The sequence below is a fragment of the Cucurbita moschata genome, unplaced genomic scaffold, assembly GCF_002738365.1.
Source record: "Cucurbita moschata cultivar Rifu unplaced genomic scaffold, Cmos_1.0 Cmo_Scf00012, whole genome shotgun sequence".
In the NCBI taxonomy this organism is placed as follows: domain Eukaryota; kingdom Viridiplantae; phylum Streptophyta; class Magnoliopsida; order Cucurbitales; family Cucurbitaceae; genus Cucurbita; species Cucurbita moschata.
Genome location: NW_019268528.1, coordinates 415,819 through 434,233, shown reverse-complemented (window position 1 = coordinate 434,233; position 18,415 = coordinate 415,819). Strand labels below are relative to the sequence as shown.

Below are 18,415 nucleotides of genomic sequence, written 5' to 3'. Positions count from 1 at the left end.
TATTTGAAATTTTAATGCTTTAAAGGTATTTTTAAAATAAAGAGTGAATTAACTTTTTTAGAAATTTCGTAAAATATGAAAAATTATATAATTTAGAAATATTTTTATTAATTTATTTATAAAAAAAAACCGAACTTTTACTATCGAAGATCGAGTAGAATCAGAGATGAGTTGTCAACTGGAACAGGATATCCTCGCCTTTTTCCAGAAAGGTTAATCGGCTAAATTAGGGTTATCAAGGAACGGATTCATCAAGATTCTCTCCAAACAAGGATGAAGCTCAAGCAGTTAGAGTCCTTCCTCGGTGAAATTCAACAGTTCTCCAATCCAAAGGTTTGATTTCGTCTGCGGTTTTCCTTCATTTCTTCATCTCCTTCCCGGTTTCGGCAATTTTTGAATCAACAGACGCTAGAAAATTCGTTCCTGTTGCAGGTGGAGCTCGAGCAGTACCCAACTGGACCTCACATTGCTTCTCGCATGTTGTACACCGTATTTCTCTTCTCTCTTCTGCGTTCATCTCCTCCTCTTTGCTTATGCTCGAATTCTTTGATTCTTAAAGGAACTGAGTGATTCAATCGAAAATCAAATTGTTTACTACAAAGGATCATATGTTTCTGTCGAGTAGTATCTTTAACGATTCATTATAACACAGTGAAGTTCAAATTTATATCCATTTGCAGGTTCAGATGTAGTGATGATATAAGTTTCTACGTTTTTTGCTTGTTCGTTTTATGCAATCATAATTTATAACGTCGGTCATTCATTTGAAACTTTATCAGGCAGAGAATTCTTTTGGAGATGTTAGTGGCAAGATAGTAGCTGATTTGGGTTGTGGTTGTGGTACACTAGGGGCTGCAGCTGCGCTGCTGGGTGCAGAGTTAGTGCCATCTTTCCCCTGTTCCTCTGTTCTATTTCCTCTTGGTTTATTAGTCTTTTAGTGTTTCATTTGAAAGTTATCGATCTATTTTTTATTATAAAGGAAACGGATAAAATGTTTTTATTCAGAATATATTTGATTCAAACATATGCAATGCTTCCAGTCTTACAATTCTTGGACAGACATGTTACAGGAATTGACATTGATCCTGAATCTCTTGAAATAGCATCTTCAAATGCAGAGTCTCTTGAGGTTCTATATTTTCATTTTATGTATGAATGCCGGAGTATCGTCTTCATTGCTCTTGTTATTTTAGTTGATCTGTTGAAAATTGCAGTTGGAAATGGACTTGGTTCAGTGTGATGTAAAGAACTTGGTATTGAGAGGTAACGAACTTGAATACCGTGCTTACGAACTTTCTATCTTCCCACTCTCATCGGGATCGTGCATGCTTGTAAACTATAACGTGTAGTACAATTTGTTCTAGTTTTTTAAAAAGTATGTCTTGATGAAAAATGTATATTCTTTCTCTGTTATGATTCAACGAAGTGATGTTTTTCACTTAATTCATTGGAGAACAACTGGGTGTGTGCGTGAAAGTTTTTCTGGCTTAGTTTGATAGAATTGAACGGTAACGTTATAATGGCTATTGGTGTGTCGTGTATTCTTCTTCGAGCTTCTTGTTTGTGACTACATTTAACACATTCGGTATACGGTCAGGTCAGGTTTTTGATACCATTGTAATGAATCCACCATTTGGAACACGGCGAAAGGGTGCAGATATGGAATTCCTTTCTGCAGCTTTGAAGGTAATTACAGTTCGGGTATCCGACTAAGATGCTCGAGTACATATGTACATCATTTTCTCATTGACTCTTATTCTTTGAAATTTCTTTTCAGCTTGCATCCAAAGCAGTTTATTCTTTGCACAAGACCTCAACAAGAGATGTAAGTTTACCTGTTCAAACTCAATGCCATTTAGAACTCTACACACTGCCACTTGTTTGGGATTGGTGTTATCTTGTTCGTTCGGTTCATAACATGGTTACTAATGTGAGATTCCATGTTGGTTGGGGAGGAGAACGAAACATTATTTATAAGAGTGTGGAAACCTTTCCCTAGCAAACACGTTTTACAAACCTCGAGGGGAAGCTCAAAAGGGAAAGACCAAAGAGGATAACATTTGCTAGCGGTAGGCTTGGGTTGTTACAACTAATGTAGCGGGATGAATACAATGGAGCAACTATTAACTGCTTCTTTAACCTTGAAAAGGGTATTCGTGCAGCTCACTATATAATATTTCCGTTTTTCCAATTCGAGGATTCCTCTCTACGTTTTTCAGTTTACTATATTGTAGGAATTGGATAGGAAGTGTAAACTTCTACATCTGTAGCTTAGTTTTGATACCGTCTTTTCCCTTAATCAAATCACCCTCTGCATCTAGATTGCTATTGTTAGCCTTCTTTTAGCAACCTCTCTTTTAGATTTAGGTTGTTGTTGGTGTTTAGGTTGCACTAAGAGATATTGTCCTCTTTGGGCCTTGTCTTTCGGGCTTCCTCTCAAGGTTTTTAAAACGCGTCTATTGGGGAAAGGTTTCCACACCCTTATAAAGAATGTTTCATTCCTCTCTCCAACCGATGTGAGATCTCACAATCCACCCCTTTGGGGTCCAGCGTCCTCGCTGATCCTCGTTCCTCTCTCCAATCAATGTGGGATCTCACAAGGCAGTTAGCTATTCAATCTAGAAAGGCCTGGTTTATTTGAATGTTCTTCCAAACAATAGAACGAAGCGCTAACCTCTTATAGCTCTTCTTTTTGTTTTTTTTTTTAATTTTATTTTTAATATCATTGCAACAGCATATAAAACGTGCAGCTTTGCGGGATTACGGTGCCCAAAGTGCTGAGGTTTTATGCGAGGTCGGTACCTGCTTGTTAGGGTTCCAATGATATTTATGCTTCCTTCTTGCAGCAGGCTATTCATGTTATTATATGATTCAATTATAAGTCAAATCAACCTCTAGTTCTAATCTAGCCATTTGTTCCTTTCTTTCTCTTAGCTTCGATACGACGTGCCCCAACTTTACAAATTTCACAAGAGAAAAGAGGTCGACATTGCCGTGGACCTTTGGCGATTCGTGCCAAGAAGCCCCCGAGAAAATGGTGTTTAGGACAGACCTACCGTTCATGCCATTTCTCCGACGTGAGTAACGTGATCACATCAAATTTCCATTTTCGTGATAGACAAGATGAGAAGCATCAAACAGCTCCCACCATCTTTCGTAGAATGTTCATATATTTCTTTGATGTTTGCTAAAAGTTTGTTCTTTGTTTCGTAAGTATCCCAATTTCTTCGAGTGAGTCGTAATTTTGTCATGTCTTAAGCGTTTAAAGACTACTATTAGAATACAAATCTGTTAGAATTTTGGATGAACATTAGGATTTTGTCTAACTTTTTAAAAAAATAAGAGGAAAAAACAAAGAAGAAAGCAACATTTGAAACATGTAAAAAGCACAATTATAAAAAAAAGAACAAACTACATATGAACACGTTATTTAAAATTGCTAAATAGACTTGAAGTCTACTTTGTTGGGTGGCAGAAGCAAGTTCATTGGATTCATTCAAACTTTATGTCAATAAATTATGGGTTCAATTATGATTGAAAACTAATAAATTAATTATTTCATAATTGAATTATGTGATGTCATTCTCTCTTCCTGTTCCGGTTGCATTTCTCCAAACCGTTCAACCAACTTTTATGATTTGATTTGGATAATCTTGGTCGAGTTGTCGGGTCATATGAACACCTATATTTGTATTACACTCGATTTGATATTGTTTAGTAGAGTAGTTTTGGTATGCATAGTTACAAAAAAATCTATAACATATATAATATGATGCACACTCACTCGAAAATTGGACAATCTCGAGGTTAGTTTCTTCTTAATGGTTGATGTTAATATAAACAAGGTTGAGCTTCGGGATTCTTTCGAAACAAACTATCGTTAATAATTAAATAAAAAGTTTATTAATAAATTAATTTAATTAGTTAAACATACTTTTCATGGGCGAAAAAGTAAGATTAGCCACATGCTAATAAGACAAGGAAGAACTATTTTCAAAATCACTTTCAAGCATTCGATTATTATTAATCAAAGTGCATATAGGAAACAAGAAGAACTTCTTTAGGGGAATCCCTTATCTAAACAAAGGTGCATTGAATATTTAGTTGGTTCGGGAGTCCAAAGATCATGACACACACAAACTTACAAGAAGAGAGGAGAGAAATGAACTCTATTTTCGTGAGAAAACGACAAATTCATCCAAATTATGACTTTCAGTCAGTTCAGCCATCATTAATAGGTTGACGATAAACGACGAACTTTGGCTCTAATAATATCAGGATTTAGTTTGCTACGACGCTGACTTCATAAATTTGGTCTTTCCCGTTAATATGGTGCTAGAATAAATAAGTCGTACATAAGTGAACCAAAAAGCACGTATGAATTCCGATTAGATAACATGAGAATCGAGAGTTTTCTTCCATAAATCTTTACATACATATAACATGAGAATAAAAATCTTAAATTAAATTAGTTGCTTTGCTTACCCATATTTTAATTAATAATTATTTTTCAATAATTTTTTAATTTAGTTGTAATTCAATCTTTGAAAATAAATAATAAATATTTTATGTATTAATATTTTACGGTGAAATAACCCGAATCAATTCCACATAAATATTTTATAGTTGGCTCGAGTTTAACCATTTAGTACATAAAAAAGTCTGTGGTTGAAGTAACCATTTAGTTGGCTTGTGAAGATCTTTCTGATACAGATAATCTTCCTTTTACATCTTCCAGAAATCGAAATCGGATCCATCGAACTTCTCAATTCCAATATTTGAACTTTTCATCTTCACAGATCGTGGTGAATTTCGCCTAGCTTTGATACCAGTTGTTAGGATCGTTGAACAACGCACACACTCGATCGAGATGAACACAAAGAACAAGATAGAGAAAATGCAAGGAGAATATTGGCTAAAGGTTTATATCGATGACTTCATGCATGTACTTTCTATATTCTCTCTTACTATACAGATCAATATAAACCTTTAGCCAATATTCTCCTTGAATTTTCTCCATCCTATTCTTTGTATTTATCTAGATCGAGTGTGTGCGTTGTTAAGCGATCCTAACACTAGTCGAACTATATTCATATTTAAATATAATAATTCAAAAATACTCGAAACATTAAAAGAAAATGGTTGTCGTTTAATTCAAGAGGTTGGTGTCTTGCAAGGGCCACTTTGAGCGGGACAAAGAATGAGAGAGAGTGAGGAGATATTTTATTTTCATTAACTAAACGACCCCGAGAACAAAGATTATATTCTCGCCCTAAGCTACCTCACTTTATGGATGCAATGTTGAACTTTTATTAAAAATTGTAATATATTTTTTGTTTATGAAATATTATTAGATTTATTCTCCGGGAAAATTCAGCACCAAAATAAATAAATAAATAAATCTCTGAAAATAGGATACAGGACGAGAACAGAAAAAGCTTCTTAGTCCCCATCTTTGAAATAGAATGCAGGATGAGAACGGAAAAGGCTTCTCGATCCCCACCTCACCCTATAAACATCTCTGTACGAGTTCTTTAAATTTTAGGTAAGAATAAAATTTCAATAATTTAGATGACGTTTTCACATTGTTTAGTTCAATTATTAAAAAATGATTAATTAAATTATAGATATTTTATATGATAATTAATATTTTATATGATAATTAATTATTATATTTTAAATAATTTTATTTCATGGTTGGGAACTCCAATAAACCCTAAAAATTAAAACGTAAATTCCCATATATAAAGTCAAAGTAAGAGTTGGACACGCAAACGCGCGCGTGAAATTTGAATAATTTTCGTATTTTTTTAATTTTTAAATTTGGAATAACTTTGGTCTTCTTCGCCAATCATAATGTTTACACAATATATAATTAAAAAAAGTCATATGAATCACGATTTAATCTTATAATATTTTTATTTGAATTATTATTTTAATATAATCTCTCTTCACAATTAATCTATTAAGACTTTTCAATAATAAGAAACAGAAAATATAAAATAATATTTATTTTATAATTAAAAAAATTAAATTCTTTTTTTACATCTCAAATATTATATTAAAAAAAAGAGGTGTGAAAGAGATTTTTTTAACTGAATTTTTATAATTTACGATTATCTATTTTCAAATAATAATGTACGTAAAATATATTAGCCAATTTTAAAATATGGTAAAAAAATGATAATTTGTTGTCCGGAGCTAAGAACTGTGTCACCACATGGCTATTGTTTAATAGGTCAAAGCAATGTGCCATCAGAAGTTCAACAGGTAATTTCGCGATCGGGCATAAGTGTCTGAAAGTTGTCATGGTATAATTTACGGTAAATAGATATAAATTTAAAATAATTTTTTTTATATTATAATTGTGAAAAATGGATAATTATATTATGGTAGATTAAATATTTAAATTTTTAACTACTAAAATAAAATTAAAAAAAAAACATTTATGATTGGTAATATTATATAATAAATAAAAAAAATAAAAGAACATAAAATCTAAGTATAAATAACATAGAAATCGTAGAGACAATCTGATCCAGCGGTGCAATAATTGTTGGGACTGTGAAAAAGAGCTTAAAAAGAGGGCTTTGGAGATCTCTGGTTTCTCAGATTGCCGCCCGGCGAACAACGCTTCCACTTTCTCTCTCTACCTTTTTGTTTCTCTCTCTTATGGGGAGTGGCTATTTTGGGGAGATGAATATGGGGAACAATTATATTGATAAGAGGAGAAGTGGGTCGCCGTCGGCGGCGGCGGCGGTGGCGACGGTGGTGAGGAGAGGGAGGAAGGGAGGCGGCGGAGAGAAGCCGAAGCAGCCGCAGAGAGGGTTGGGAGTTGCTCAGTTGGAGAAGATCAGATTGCATGGCGAAATGGGTTGTGCGGCTTACGGCCACCCGTATCCAAATCTCTCCGCCGTAAATCTCTCCCTCTCTCTCTCTAAGAAGAGAAATTAAAAATAATATTTCTTCTTATGATTTAGGGTTTCTTTTGTGTTCATGTAGAGCGATGACATGAGAATTGAAACGGCGTCGTCTTCATCTCCTTCCTATGGCTTCCGCCAAAACTTTATGGTAACTCTCTCTCTCTCTCTCTCTCTAAACTCCTTCTCTCTCTAGAATTTCATAGAAATAAAAATATTTTATTACCAACAAATATTTGAATTTATGAACTCCCATAAATAAAAACGTTTAATTGGTAAATCTCTGTATGAATTCAAACGGAACGTTTTAATACTAAGTTACACTCATATTAACAGATCCCGAGAAAAGATTTAATTTATGATCTCAAAAATTAAAAAAAAAAAATTAAAGATTTCCTTTAAATAAATCACATTAATCCTAAAAAATAAATGGATAAAATTCGTAAGAATTTGATAATTATTGAATAAATTTATTTATTTATTTAATTTTAATTGTAATTTTATTTGTTTATTTTTACTTTAAATGGATTCCCAGGGATATGGTGATTCTCAGCCAACAACCTCTCTAAGGTAACGTAAGATTTATTTATCCATCATAATTACATTATTATTATTATTTGTAAATTTAGATATTTAATTTACTATTAATTGCTAATTATTTATTAATTTGTGATAATTTAGATGGGACCCAACTCATACATTCTTGGAGACCCAACATTTCGGGCAACCAAACATGACCGGACACCTTTTCAATACTCATGTACAGGTCAGTTAATATATTTTTCTCCTTAAATTAACTTAATTTTAATGTAATTTCCCACAAATTTATATGAAAAAAAAATCTAATTTTCATAATTCGAAAAAAATGCAGGATTCAATTCACGGGAACATAAATGTAAAATACGGGGGTGATTCAATGAGATCAAGCAGCCAGAATTCTGAATCGAGTGAACTGGATTTGGAGCTTAGATTGTCAATTTAATAGAACCGATCGAATTCTCGAGCGACAGTCTCACGATCCCGACCAACAACTTACTGAGAGTATGAGCATACAAGCTTTCACGAAACCGTCGTATAATTAAACCGTAATGGATTCAAACAGCGGTTAAAAGGGTAAATTTTGATAAAAGTGTAGGGTTGTTTTGAGAAGTTTGAAACTATTGGGAAAAAAAAGAAATACAAGGGTGTGGTTTGTAAAATGGGGAAATTATAGGGTGTTATTTGTAATTATTATTTTTATATTTATATAAATATATATAAATATGCATGCATGCACAAGTCCAATATATTTCTTTATAAATTGTGAAAGTGAAGACAAAGACTTTATTGCTTCCTTTCAGGTCTACCATATAGCAATCAAACAGTTACACTATTTTGATTGATTGATTTATTTTTTATTCTCTTAATTAATAAGAAATTAAAGTAAAAAGAAAAATAAGAAAAATACATAAACTTTATCTGATTCATTGGTTTTGAGCATTTTTTGTTTATGTACTCTGTTGATCAACAGTTGAAACTTTATTAAAAAAAATAATAAGAAAAATAATTTAAATTTTTTATTTTTCGCAAAATTCTACGTTCATTTTTGCCGGGTAGGATAAAGATTGGGGCGAGGTCGGGTTGGGGACGTGGATGAGAATGTAATTTCGCCTCGTCTCCTCCCTCATTCTCCGTATTCGGAGCCTATCTCCATAAGACTCAGTCTCTGCAAACTCCTAATATTTTATTTATAAAAACTTTTTTCACTGATGATATAGTGAGAAATTCTCGAATATCGCAGCTAGGTAATGAACAAAGAAAATACGGATCTAAGGACAATCGATATGAATTTATTTCCTAAAACGAACAAGATCAATCTTATAGAACGTTTTTTTAAACGTTCATGAGAATATTATCCAAGTTTTATATGTCCATAAAGCGGTTAGTGATTGGAATAAGAGTGAAAAGAAATGAAGAAGGTGCTTTGAATGGAAATTGAAACATTCATGTGAAAGTGATTGAAAAACCAATGCCACTATTTTTGTATTAGTGGGGAAACTGATTTTGACACTAAGCTTTAAAAAATAATAATAATAATAAATAAATAAATATATATATATATATATATATCGACTATTATATAGTTTATCTTAGAGATGTTCATTTAACTGTTTAAACTAAGAATCGGAAAACATTATATTATATTTTTGTTTATCAAATATCAGTGAATTTATTAGAATATTTTATTTATTTTTTTATTAAAATTATATTAAAAATAGAAATTACTCATTTCAAATATATAAATAATTGAAAAAATTAGTTTATTTTAGAGATGTTCGTATAAGGAAGAAAGTTGAGCAAATATGTTAAATATATATATATATATATATATATATAGAGGTATAATTTATATTATATTTTTGCTCATAAAATATTAGTAAATTTATTAGAATATTTTATTTTTTTTTAATTAAAATTATATTAAAAAATAGAAATTACTCATTTAAAATATATAAATAATTGAGAAAATTAGTTTATTTTAGAGATGTTCGTATAAGGAAGAAAGTTGAGCAAAATGTTAATATATATATATATATATATGGGTATAATTTATATTATATTTTTGCTCATAAAATATAAAATATAATTGAATTTATTAAGAAGTTATATATTTTAAAAAAAAATTGAGAAAATTAATAAATGTTTATGACGTAATAATCTAGGCTCTATAATTTTTAAACAAATTTGAGGGTGAGTTAGGGGTAAATTTGTAATTTAACTTTTTAAAAACGTTTGTATTAACCCAAAAAAATTTATAATATTTAATTTCCCTTTAATTAATTAGCTAGAATTAGTAAATTTTAAGTTGAGTTTTGCCTTCAAACGAGGAACCATAGAAGCTATTTTAATGATCCCTTAACTGATTTCTTTGAGCCATAAAATGCATTAGAGAGGGAGACAATAGCTGAGAAACACACGAATAAAGAAGGCATTTGTGTTATTATAAACACAACGCTGCCATTGAAGAACAAGGTCACTCATAACTTCAATGGCGGCCTTTCTCAAGGCAGCTTCCCTTCTCCTCCTTCTCCTCCTCGTCCTCTTCTTCGACCTTGTCCCCGCCGATTTCAACACCGTTGGCGGGGCCTATGGCTCCAGCCCTAACTCCCTCACCCCCGGCTTGAAAGAGATATTGGCTAACCCTAACACCGGAACCAATGACGCCGGTAAGAAAGATGCAGCCACTCCGACTAAGAACCTACCGGGCATTACGTTTAAAGCCGGTCCTCGACCGGTGGATGGGTCGGGAGCGCGCTTTTTCGAGACGAGTAATATAGGGATGTGGAAGTTGGTCTCTAGAAACTCCACCGTCTCGGCTATGCACATGAATTTGTTGCCAAATAATAAGATGATCATGTTTGATGCAGCTGCATTTCACATTTCACAAATCAAGTTGCCCGGTGGCAAATGTTTTCCGTACACGACCGATCAAGGCGCTGCGATGGAAGATTGTTGGGCTCATGGGGTCGAGTACGATATCGAAACGGGCAATGTTAGACCACTCACGGTTCGTAACATCGTACTCGATCCATAAAACTTAAGCTAATAGGTTAAGATAAATTTAATTACTTCTATGTGTTAACGGTTGATGAATAATGATAGATGGCTACGGATCCATGGTGCTCGTCGGGAGGGCTCGACGTCGAAGGAAGATTGGTGAACACGGGCGGCTGGAGGGATGGAACCAAAACCGTTCGATACATTACTCCGTGCGAGACTTGTGATTTTAAGGATTATCCGATGGCATTGGCTCGTCCACGGTGGTATTCGACTCAGATCACCATGTCGGATGGTGGTTTCTTATTGGTCGGTGGCCGGAGATCTTACAGCGTTGAATTTGTTCCGGCGGAAGGAAAATCCAATCCAAGAGCTATCAAATTACCGTTCCTTGATGAAACAACTGATTTGGATGAGAATAATCTTTACCCGTTTGTTTATCTTTCAACTGATGGCAATGTCTTCATCTTCGCCAATAGCCGTTCAATCTTGTTTGATCCTAAGACTCATACCGTCCTTCACGAGTACCCGGTTTTGGAAGGCGGTTCCCGAAACTACCCCGCGTCGGCAATGTCGGCACTCCTCCCTCTCAAGCTTCCACTCGTGAATCCAGGGTCAATTCCAGCCGAGGTATGTTAAACTATTACTAAACTAAAAAATTACCATAGTCGGACAATTCTTAGGAATTAGGAACGTTCCCCACCCCGCTTCATGGACATCTCTATTTATGCCACTAAAATTACCATACTTGGATGGTTTTGATTAGGTGATTATATGCGGCGGAGCTAAACCGGAGTCATACCGGTTGGCGGAGAAGGGGAACTTCATGCCGGCATTGATAGATTGCGCTCGTCTAGAGATCACAAATCCCAAAGACGTTTGGAGGAAGGAACAAATGCCATCTCCTAGAGTAATGGGCGACTTATTAATTCTCCCAACCGGCGATCTTTTGCTTCTCAACGGCGCTACCACTGGTACAGCGGCGTGGAATTTCGCCGAAAGCCCTAATTACTCGCCTATTCTCTACTCCCCAGACAAACCACAAGGTCAACGATTCAAACAACTAGTCCCCACCAGAATCCCCAGAATGTACCACTCCTCCTCCGCCGTTCTCCCCGATGGCCAAATCCTCGTCGCCGGCAGCAACACCAACGCCGGCTACCTATTCCAAGCTGTCAAATACCCGACGGAATTGAGGGTCGAGAAGTTCTCTCCGCCCTACCTTGATCCGATGTACGTCGCATACCGCCCGGCCATCCTGGCGGAGGAATTGGTGCTCCCCTGGCAATATGGAAAGGATTACGTTGTGAAATTCAATTTGTTAATTGAGGGCCAATTTGATCAGAAAAATGACATTAGAGTCACGATGTATCCGCCGCCGTTCACGACGCACGGATATTCCATGAGTCAGAGGCTTGTTGTGTTGGCGAATAAGCAAGTGGCGGGGACCGGCGCCGGAACTTATAGTGCGACGGTGGTGGCGCCGCCATCTGGAATCATTGCGCCGCCTGGATTTTATATGCTGTTTGTGGTTTATCGTGGAATTCCGAGTGTGGGAACTTGGATTCAGATTAAGTGATTATGAGCGATTTAATTTGATTTATCAAATTAAATTAAATTCCTTCTGTGTCTATTTTTCCCCACCGATTTTATTTTAAATAATTAAATTATTTTACTAAGGCTGTTTTTATACTATTTCTCGAGAAATTATGAGTTTTTTTTTTTTTTTGCAATTTTTTTCCAAAATATATAAGTAATCCTTTGTAAGGAATTTTAATTGCACTTTGGTCCTCCAATTAGTTAAAATTTAATTTTAGTAAAAAATACATTAATGTCTTCCTTATTTATTTTTAATTGCATTTTATTTTAGTCCAGCAATGAAATAAGGCTTGCCCCTTTTCCGACCCTTACTGCCCAACTGGATGGCGGACAGCTAATGCGTATTGAACAGGGTTCTATGGTCAGTCCGTGACCCCTCGATACCAAAAGCGTCCTTGGAGTGATCTCGTAGTTCCTACGGGATGGAGACGAGAACTGCATTTGACTCAAAGAGTTGAAGGGAGATAGTGTATCAAGCTGGTTCAGAAGGGCCAACTTGATCCTCTTCCAACTGCCGTCCAAGTATCTAATTCAGACCTAAACGTCCACACAGATCCATTTTATTAGGTTAGAGTGCCACGTGATGGGCCAATTTGATTGGGCCATCCAATTGGGCCCATGAACCTTAGCTATACCCAATCAATTTCTAGAAAAATACGTTCTAAAATTTTTGGATATATTATTATCTTTTTATTTTAAAATATTAGTATATTATTTATAGATAAATGATTTAAAATCATAAAATAAGAAAAATCGAATTATTTTAAAGCCAAAAAAAGTTATATATATACTAAAAGAATTATTTAATTTAATTTAACGAATAAAAAATTAGTAAAATTTACTTTAATGAAAAGAGACGGAGACATGCGAAGAAGCCGGGAATTGCATAGTTATAATAGCGCCAAAACACAGAGCAGCCAAAATAGAATATATTAAAAAAACAAAACAAAATATAATATATTAAAAAAGCCAACACGATAAAAATATTAAATATAATATTGAATACAGAATCAAATAGTGAACAGGTCAATAAATCCACGTAGGATGAAATTCCGAAAGTACCCCTAGACCTTTCAAGTTTATCCAATGGAGTCCAAGGCAGAATTGGAAGAAGACTACCCCTGGCCTTTGGCTGCTGGTCCTCGTCTTCGTTTTTGTGGCTTTCGTTTCTTATCTCTCTATACACAATTATTTATTCGTATTTTTATGTATCTATAAATATATATTTATTAATATATATATATATATATATATATATATCTTTTTTTTGAATTTTGTTTGCGGATTTGATCTTCTAAACCTTCGAAACCCTCGTTGTGTTCATGCTCTGACCGATCTCCGGAATTCCGATCCACTTGATCTTTCGACATGGAGCGCGTAATCGGCGGCAAGTACAAGCTTGGCCGCAAGATCGGTAGCGGATCGTTCGGGGAAATCTATCTCGGTGAGTTGTATGGAGCCGATGTGTTCGAATTTTTAGCTTAGTGTTTTTGTATGAAGTTTTTTGTTTACTACTGAGATTTATTGTGATTTCTTCTGTGTGTTTTTGTTTGTTGTGTTGATTCAGCTACTCATATTGAGACGTTCGAAATCGTCGCTGTGAAAATAGTAAGTTCTGAACGATTGATTAGTTTCTCTGTGGTTTGTGTTGTGGTTGCCGAAGTACGCCTCGTTCTTTTGTTCGATTGGTTCTGTATTTTGTGGATACTTTCTCGGATGCATCTTAGTTGATGTTTCCGTGCGTGGAAATTTGGTCGGTGAAATGGAGACGGGCTTTTTTCGCGGTGTTTACTGATGTGTTTGGTTTTCTTTGTCAGGAAAACAATAAAACGAAGCATCCGCAACTGCTTTATGAGGCTAAATTGTATAATATTCTTCAAGGAGGAAGTACGTAGGCGATTTTGATATAATTTTCATGTTGTGTAGTTCAATGCTTGTGTTGAAGCGGTGGATGATTATCATTTGTTGAAGTTGCTGTTAGCTGATTATTGTTTTCGTCTTAACTCAGGTGGTATTCCTGCTACTAAATGGTCTGGTATAGACGGGGAGGAGAATGCGCTTGTCCTTGATTTGTTGGGACCAAGTCTCGAAGATCTCTTTGTATATTGTGGGAGGAAGTTCTCGCTGAAGACAGTCTTGATGTTGGCTGATCAAATGGTATGCATCACTTCCTCCTGCTGTTTCTTGTCTTGGATGTTCGTGTTTATCTACAAGTGTTAAATGCTTTGAGGTCTCTTCTCTTCCGTGACTAGTAGCTTCATGTTTCATTCATTTTCTTTTTTCTGTCAAAGATCACAAGAATAGAGTACGTACATTCCAAAGGATTTCTGCATAGAGACATTAAGCCGGATAACTTCCTTATGGGCCTTGGACGCAAAGCAAATCAGGTGATAGTTCTGTTTCTAAGTTGACTGTTCTTATTATTGATAAATCACTTCAAGTTGTTCTTGCTAACTTCTCTTTCTTGGTTGTGTTCGATTCTTATCTTGCCTTGATTTTGTTATTAGGTTTACATAATAGATTTTGGATTAGCAAAAAGATATCGAGATGCAACTACCAACCGACATATCTCCTACAGGTATCCCTTCAATTACTTTTGAAACTTCTTTTAAGTTTCTTACTCATGCTCAAATAGTCATTTCTGATATACAAATTGGTATACAACCTTCCTTTGTTTATAAAATAGGGAGAATAAAAACTTAACAGGGACAGCTCGTTATGCTAGTTGCAATACTCATCTTGGTATCGGTAAGTCAGACACATGAGTTTTCTACTTGGCATTGAATTGTGACTCTCATCTCATCTACCTTCACTGCTGTCTTCTTGTAGAGCAAAGTCGGCGGGATGATTTGGAATCTCTTGGATATGTGCTTCTCTACTTCTTGAGAGGAAGGTAAACCATTGTCCTCACTGTTTTTACTACTATTAATTAGTTATGCACAATAGAGTCTCCTTCATTCTGAAGAAAGTTGTGGTGTTCGTAAGGGATATTATTTTAACTCCGTTCATCCCAATTCAAGCACGTTTTATTAGCATATCATAATCCATGCATTGATAGGGATAGGGATGGTATTCCTGTCAGTTTATTATTGTTGTTTTATTTTCTATTAATAACTAAAATTTTCATTATAGCCTTCCATGGCAAGGATTGAAAGCTGCCACGAAGAAGCAAAAATATGATAAAATATGTGAGAAGAAGTTATCTACTCCTATTGAGGTATGTTTAACCAGATCTCTAGGGTCATTGCTATGTGTATACATTCGTGAGCTTATGTATCTATTTTTATTATCATTCTCAAAGGTCCTATGCAAGTCTCATCCAGTGGAGTTTGCTTCATACTTCCATTACTGCCACTCTCTGACATTTGATCAGCGACCTGATTATGGGTTCTTAAAGCGATTGTTCCGTGACTTATTTGCTCGTGAAGGTAGTGATGTTTTGTTCAAAACTTGTTCTACAGCATTCCTATTTGAATGAGACCTATGTACTTTCAGGATGCCTAAGTATTTGTTTTTGTGCAGAATACGAATTTGATTATGTTTTTAACTGGACAATCATAAAGTACCAGCAGTCACAGAAGAACAGAACTCAGCCACGAGTCTCTGTAAGTATCTTTCCCTGGTTAGCATTTGTGTCTTTATGTAATGATTTTATTGGCAGAAATTGGAGTGAACGGACTTGTGATTCTAAGTACGGTATATTGCCTCTTACTTCAGCCGGTTCTTGCTGGTACACATAATCATCATGCAACCCCTATGGAAGGGGAAAATCGTCAAGGTTTGGTTTCTGTTTGATGCATACTCAGTGTTAAATTTACCATTGCATTGTTTAAAGTGAGTGACTTAATATTTTATTTTTCAGGTGGGTTTAATACTCATTCAGCAGAGGCTACAGATCGTGTTAGACCTGACAATGTTTCAAGCCCTGCAGTGCGCCTGCATTTTAAACAACCAACTCCAAAGAATTTGAGTTCGGATAATGCTCTTGACATGAATGTAAATGGTCTTCTTTATGGCATACCTTACTATACATTTTGCATTTTCCCTTGTTTGTTATTTAGTGTTATAATGGCTTACTGGTTGTCTATATTAATAATGTAGGTTCTAAATGATTCTCGCATGGCCACTTCATCATTTACACCTGCTGGTAGCTCAAGAGGAAATTCTGCTAAACCGTTGCAGTCGACTGAATCTCCAAACCGTGTACATGGAAATGGTCACAGGATTGGCCCCTCAAGTAGCTGGATTTCATCATTACAGAGAATTTCATCTGCGAAGTAATCAAAACGGTAAGCCCTCAGTACATTTTCTTGGTGCTGTCTGGATTTTACCTTCTGTTGCTTGAACTTGTTTGAATTTTCTCTAACCATTTACACATCATGATTTAGTAACAGATGTGGCCAAGACTATTCTAAACTCCATCTATGAAGCTGAAAATTGTGATGATTTGATGTTATCTCTTTTGCAATGTAATCGAAGAGATTCTGGCTGGTGATTTATTGGCAGAAGCTGCAACATGCTTGCTCATTTAATGACTGTGTTAGTCCCTCAACTATTGCAGCTCATGTTATTCTTTTTTTTCTTTTTTCTTTTTTTCCTTGGAAAGGTGGCTAAAATGCTTTGGTGGTTACAGAATACCAACTTTCGGAAGCATGCCTTCTGCTGTGTAAATAGAAGTGAATCACAGCAAATCTTGTACCTATGGTTCTATGTAACATTACTGGTGTGAAAGAATTTCGTGCTTTTAACCATTTTTGTTACTACACTTTTAAGATTCCTTTTGTAAGGCAATATGGATGATAGTACTTGTTCATATTGCCCAATAATACCTCTCTTATTATTGTGAGTGCAATGTTAAATGCTTTCGCACACTTTAGACTAGAGCATGAAACTAAATTGATCTTATACATGATGCATGCTGCGATGGCTTTTGTGATGGAACTGAATTGAGTACTGCTGATTAGGATCTAAGTATTAGTTCTTACAATTAGTTACTAGGGTCTGGACATGTACAGATATTAACTTTTCTGCCAAAACAAAAATTTACTGAACTGACATGTACAGAGTATTTCAGGGCTTCTGCTTCTTTGCAGGGTTGAAGATGTTAGTTGGACGTTTGAAGGCGTTATCTGAACAGATGCTAAGATGGACTTTTGCATTGGTTTATTTACGTTCCTTCCCTGTTTGTTTTCCATTTTCGAACTCTATTTTTCATGTCTTTTATTTGCATTAAAGACCTAAACCTTTTGCTTAATTTTCCCCCCACTTTTTCGGGTCATCGTTTTTCATCTATTTAGCTTTTGATGCTAAGATAAACTCGATGCTTTGTCCATTTCACTATTCTTAGGGTTATGATTACTCATTTTTGTTTACTACCATTTTATAAAAGGTCTTAACATGCATACATTCAGCGTATTCTCTGGAGCTGGTATTTCACCGAGTACACTCTTCCTGTAGCTATATCTATTTTCATCTTCCAAGAATTATATCTGAATTATGTTCCACAGAGGCTTCTTAACATGCACTTGTGCTTGATTTGAATAGATGTTTGATAATATTTAGAAATATTTTGAATAACTTCCTCTATTATCAGTTTATAGGTATGATTTGGAGGAAATTTTCCCTTCAGATTTGCAATATGAAGATTAAGGGAGAGCTATTGAATAACAGGTTTGGACAAATTGTTCGCGAAATATTTGGCTTAACAGCCCTGGAGATCTGCTGCGCGGTAATTATCTGAACCGTCTATTTCGGCATCTCTATGACTGATGAGAAAGTGATCATCTATGCTATCGAAATTTACGTGTTTGCTTAGTTTTTTTTATTTATTTATTATCTCATGGATTTGGCTTGTGGCTCTCCAATCTAAAAGTGACTACTTAGGACTCGTCCTTTTTAGGCATTATAAAGATAAAAGAATCTCTCGGACGTTGCTAACATCTGATGATGAGGTTAGAATCCAACTGTGCTGTCTGTTTTATTTAATTATATTATTGTTCACAGTTGAGGGTTATATGGGTTATTAAATCCTATAATTACTTGGAGAGTTATTAGTTAGGTTTTCGGATATTTCGAGTGCTATGAAGATTTTCTGGACCATCTTACCTCCTCCCTCCAGAAGTGAGAGCTATAAGTGAATTTTATTGATGATAATCAGGTCAGCAATTGCAGTAATAACTATGCTTCCATCAAGGACTGCAAATACAGTTTCATTGGTACTATCTATATCATGTTTCTGGGTTCAGGTAAAATTTCTTGTGAATTGGAGAATTTTGCTATGAGGCCGCTCTTCTATTGTTTGGGAATAAAAGTTATTCAATGGTCTTTTCCTATATTGCCCTGAAGGAGATTGGATGTAT

General features: G+C 34.9%; 4 protein-coding genes across 7 annotated transcripts; all 4 read left to right on the top strand.

The window, feature by feature from the left end:
• The first annotated feature begins 167 nt into the window (after positions 1 to 167).
• On the top strand, positions 168 to 3,304 carry LOC111450751 (methyltransferase-like protein 5). Its single transcript, XM_023091017.1, has 9 exons — positions 168 to 333; positions 433 to 489; positions 780 to 877; positions 1,060 to 1,129; positions 1,215 to 1,263; positions 1,598 to 1,686; positions 1,778 to 1,825; positions 2,735 to 2,794; positions 2,935 to 3,304. The coding sequence occupies exons 1-9, from the start codon at positions 274 to 276 to the stop codon at positions 3,043 to 3,045; spliced, it is 642 nt and encodes a 213-aa protein (XP_022946785.1). The 5' UTR covers positions 168 to 273; the 3' UTR covers positions 3,046 to 3,304.
• A 3,261-nt stretch (positions 3,305 to 6,565) lies between these two features.
• LOC111450631 (protein SPEAR1-like) lies at positions 6,566 to 8,195 on the top strand. Its single transcript, XM_023090849.1, has 5 exons — positions 6,566 to 6,915; positions 7,003 to 7,071; positions 7,456 to 7,490; positions 7,602 to 7,686; positions 7,792 to 8,195. Exons 1-5 carry the CDS (start codon positions 6,673 to 6,675, stop codon positions 7,900 to 7,902), a joined length of 543 nt encoding a protein of 180 aa, XP_022946617.1. The 5' UTR covers positions 6,566 to 6,672; the 3' UTR covers positions 7,903 to 8,195.
• A 2,069-nt stretch (positions 8,196 to 10,264) lies between these two features.
• LOC111450280 (aldehyde oxidase GLOX1-like) lies at positions 10,265 to 12,086 on the top strand. The gene is made up of 3 exons (XM_023090317.1): positions 10,265 to 10,467; positions 10,563 to 11,087; positions 11,224 to 12,086. Exons 1-3 carry the CDS (start codon positions 10,279 to 10,281, stop codon positions 12,034 to 12,036), a joined length of 1,527 nt encoding a protein of 508 aa, XP_022946085.1. The 5' UTR covers positions 10,265 to 10,278; the 3' UTR covers positions 12,037 to 12,086.
• A 1,234-nt stretch (positions 12,087 to 13,320) lies between these two features.
• Positions 13,321 to 18,069, top strand: LOC111450282 (casein kinase 1-like protein 3). 4 transcript variants are annotated; one of them, XR_002711782.1, is made up of 16 exons: positions 13,321 to 13,500; positions 13,624 to 13,664; positions 13,874 to 13,943; positions 14,065 to 14,213; positions 14,348 to 14,443; positions 14,564 to 14,634; positions 14,743 to 14,804; positions 14,886 to 14,949; positions 15,189 to 15,273; positions 15,358 to 15,484; positions 15,579 to 15,661; positions 15,774 to 15,834; positions 15,919 to 16,052; positions 16,158 to 16,345; positions 16,445 to 16,595; positions 16,690 to 18,069. XR_002711782.1 is itself a non-coding variant. In XM_023090320.1 (15 exons), the coding sequence occupies exons 1-14, from the start codon at positions 13,425 to 13,427 to the stop codon at positions 16,335 to 16,337; spliced, it is 1,299 nt and encodes a 432-aa protein (XP_022946088.1). In that variant the 5' UTR covers positions 13,321 to 13,424; the 3' UTR covers positions 16,338 to 16,345; positions 16,451 to 18,069. The 4 variants fall into 4 exon arrangements, 2 of the variants coding, with proteins under 2 accessions (XP_022946088.1, XP_022946087.1); XR_002711781.1 differs by having other exon boundaries at positions 16,445 to 17,784; positions 17,956 to 18,069; XM_023090320.1 differs by having other exon boundaries at positions 16,451 to 18,069.
• The last annotated feature ends 346 nt before the right edge of the window (positions 18,070 to 18,415 follow it).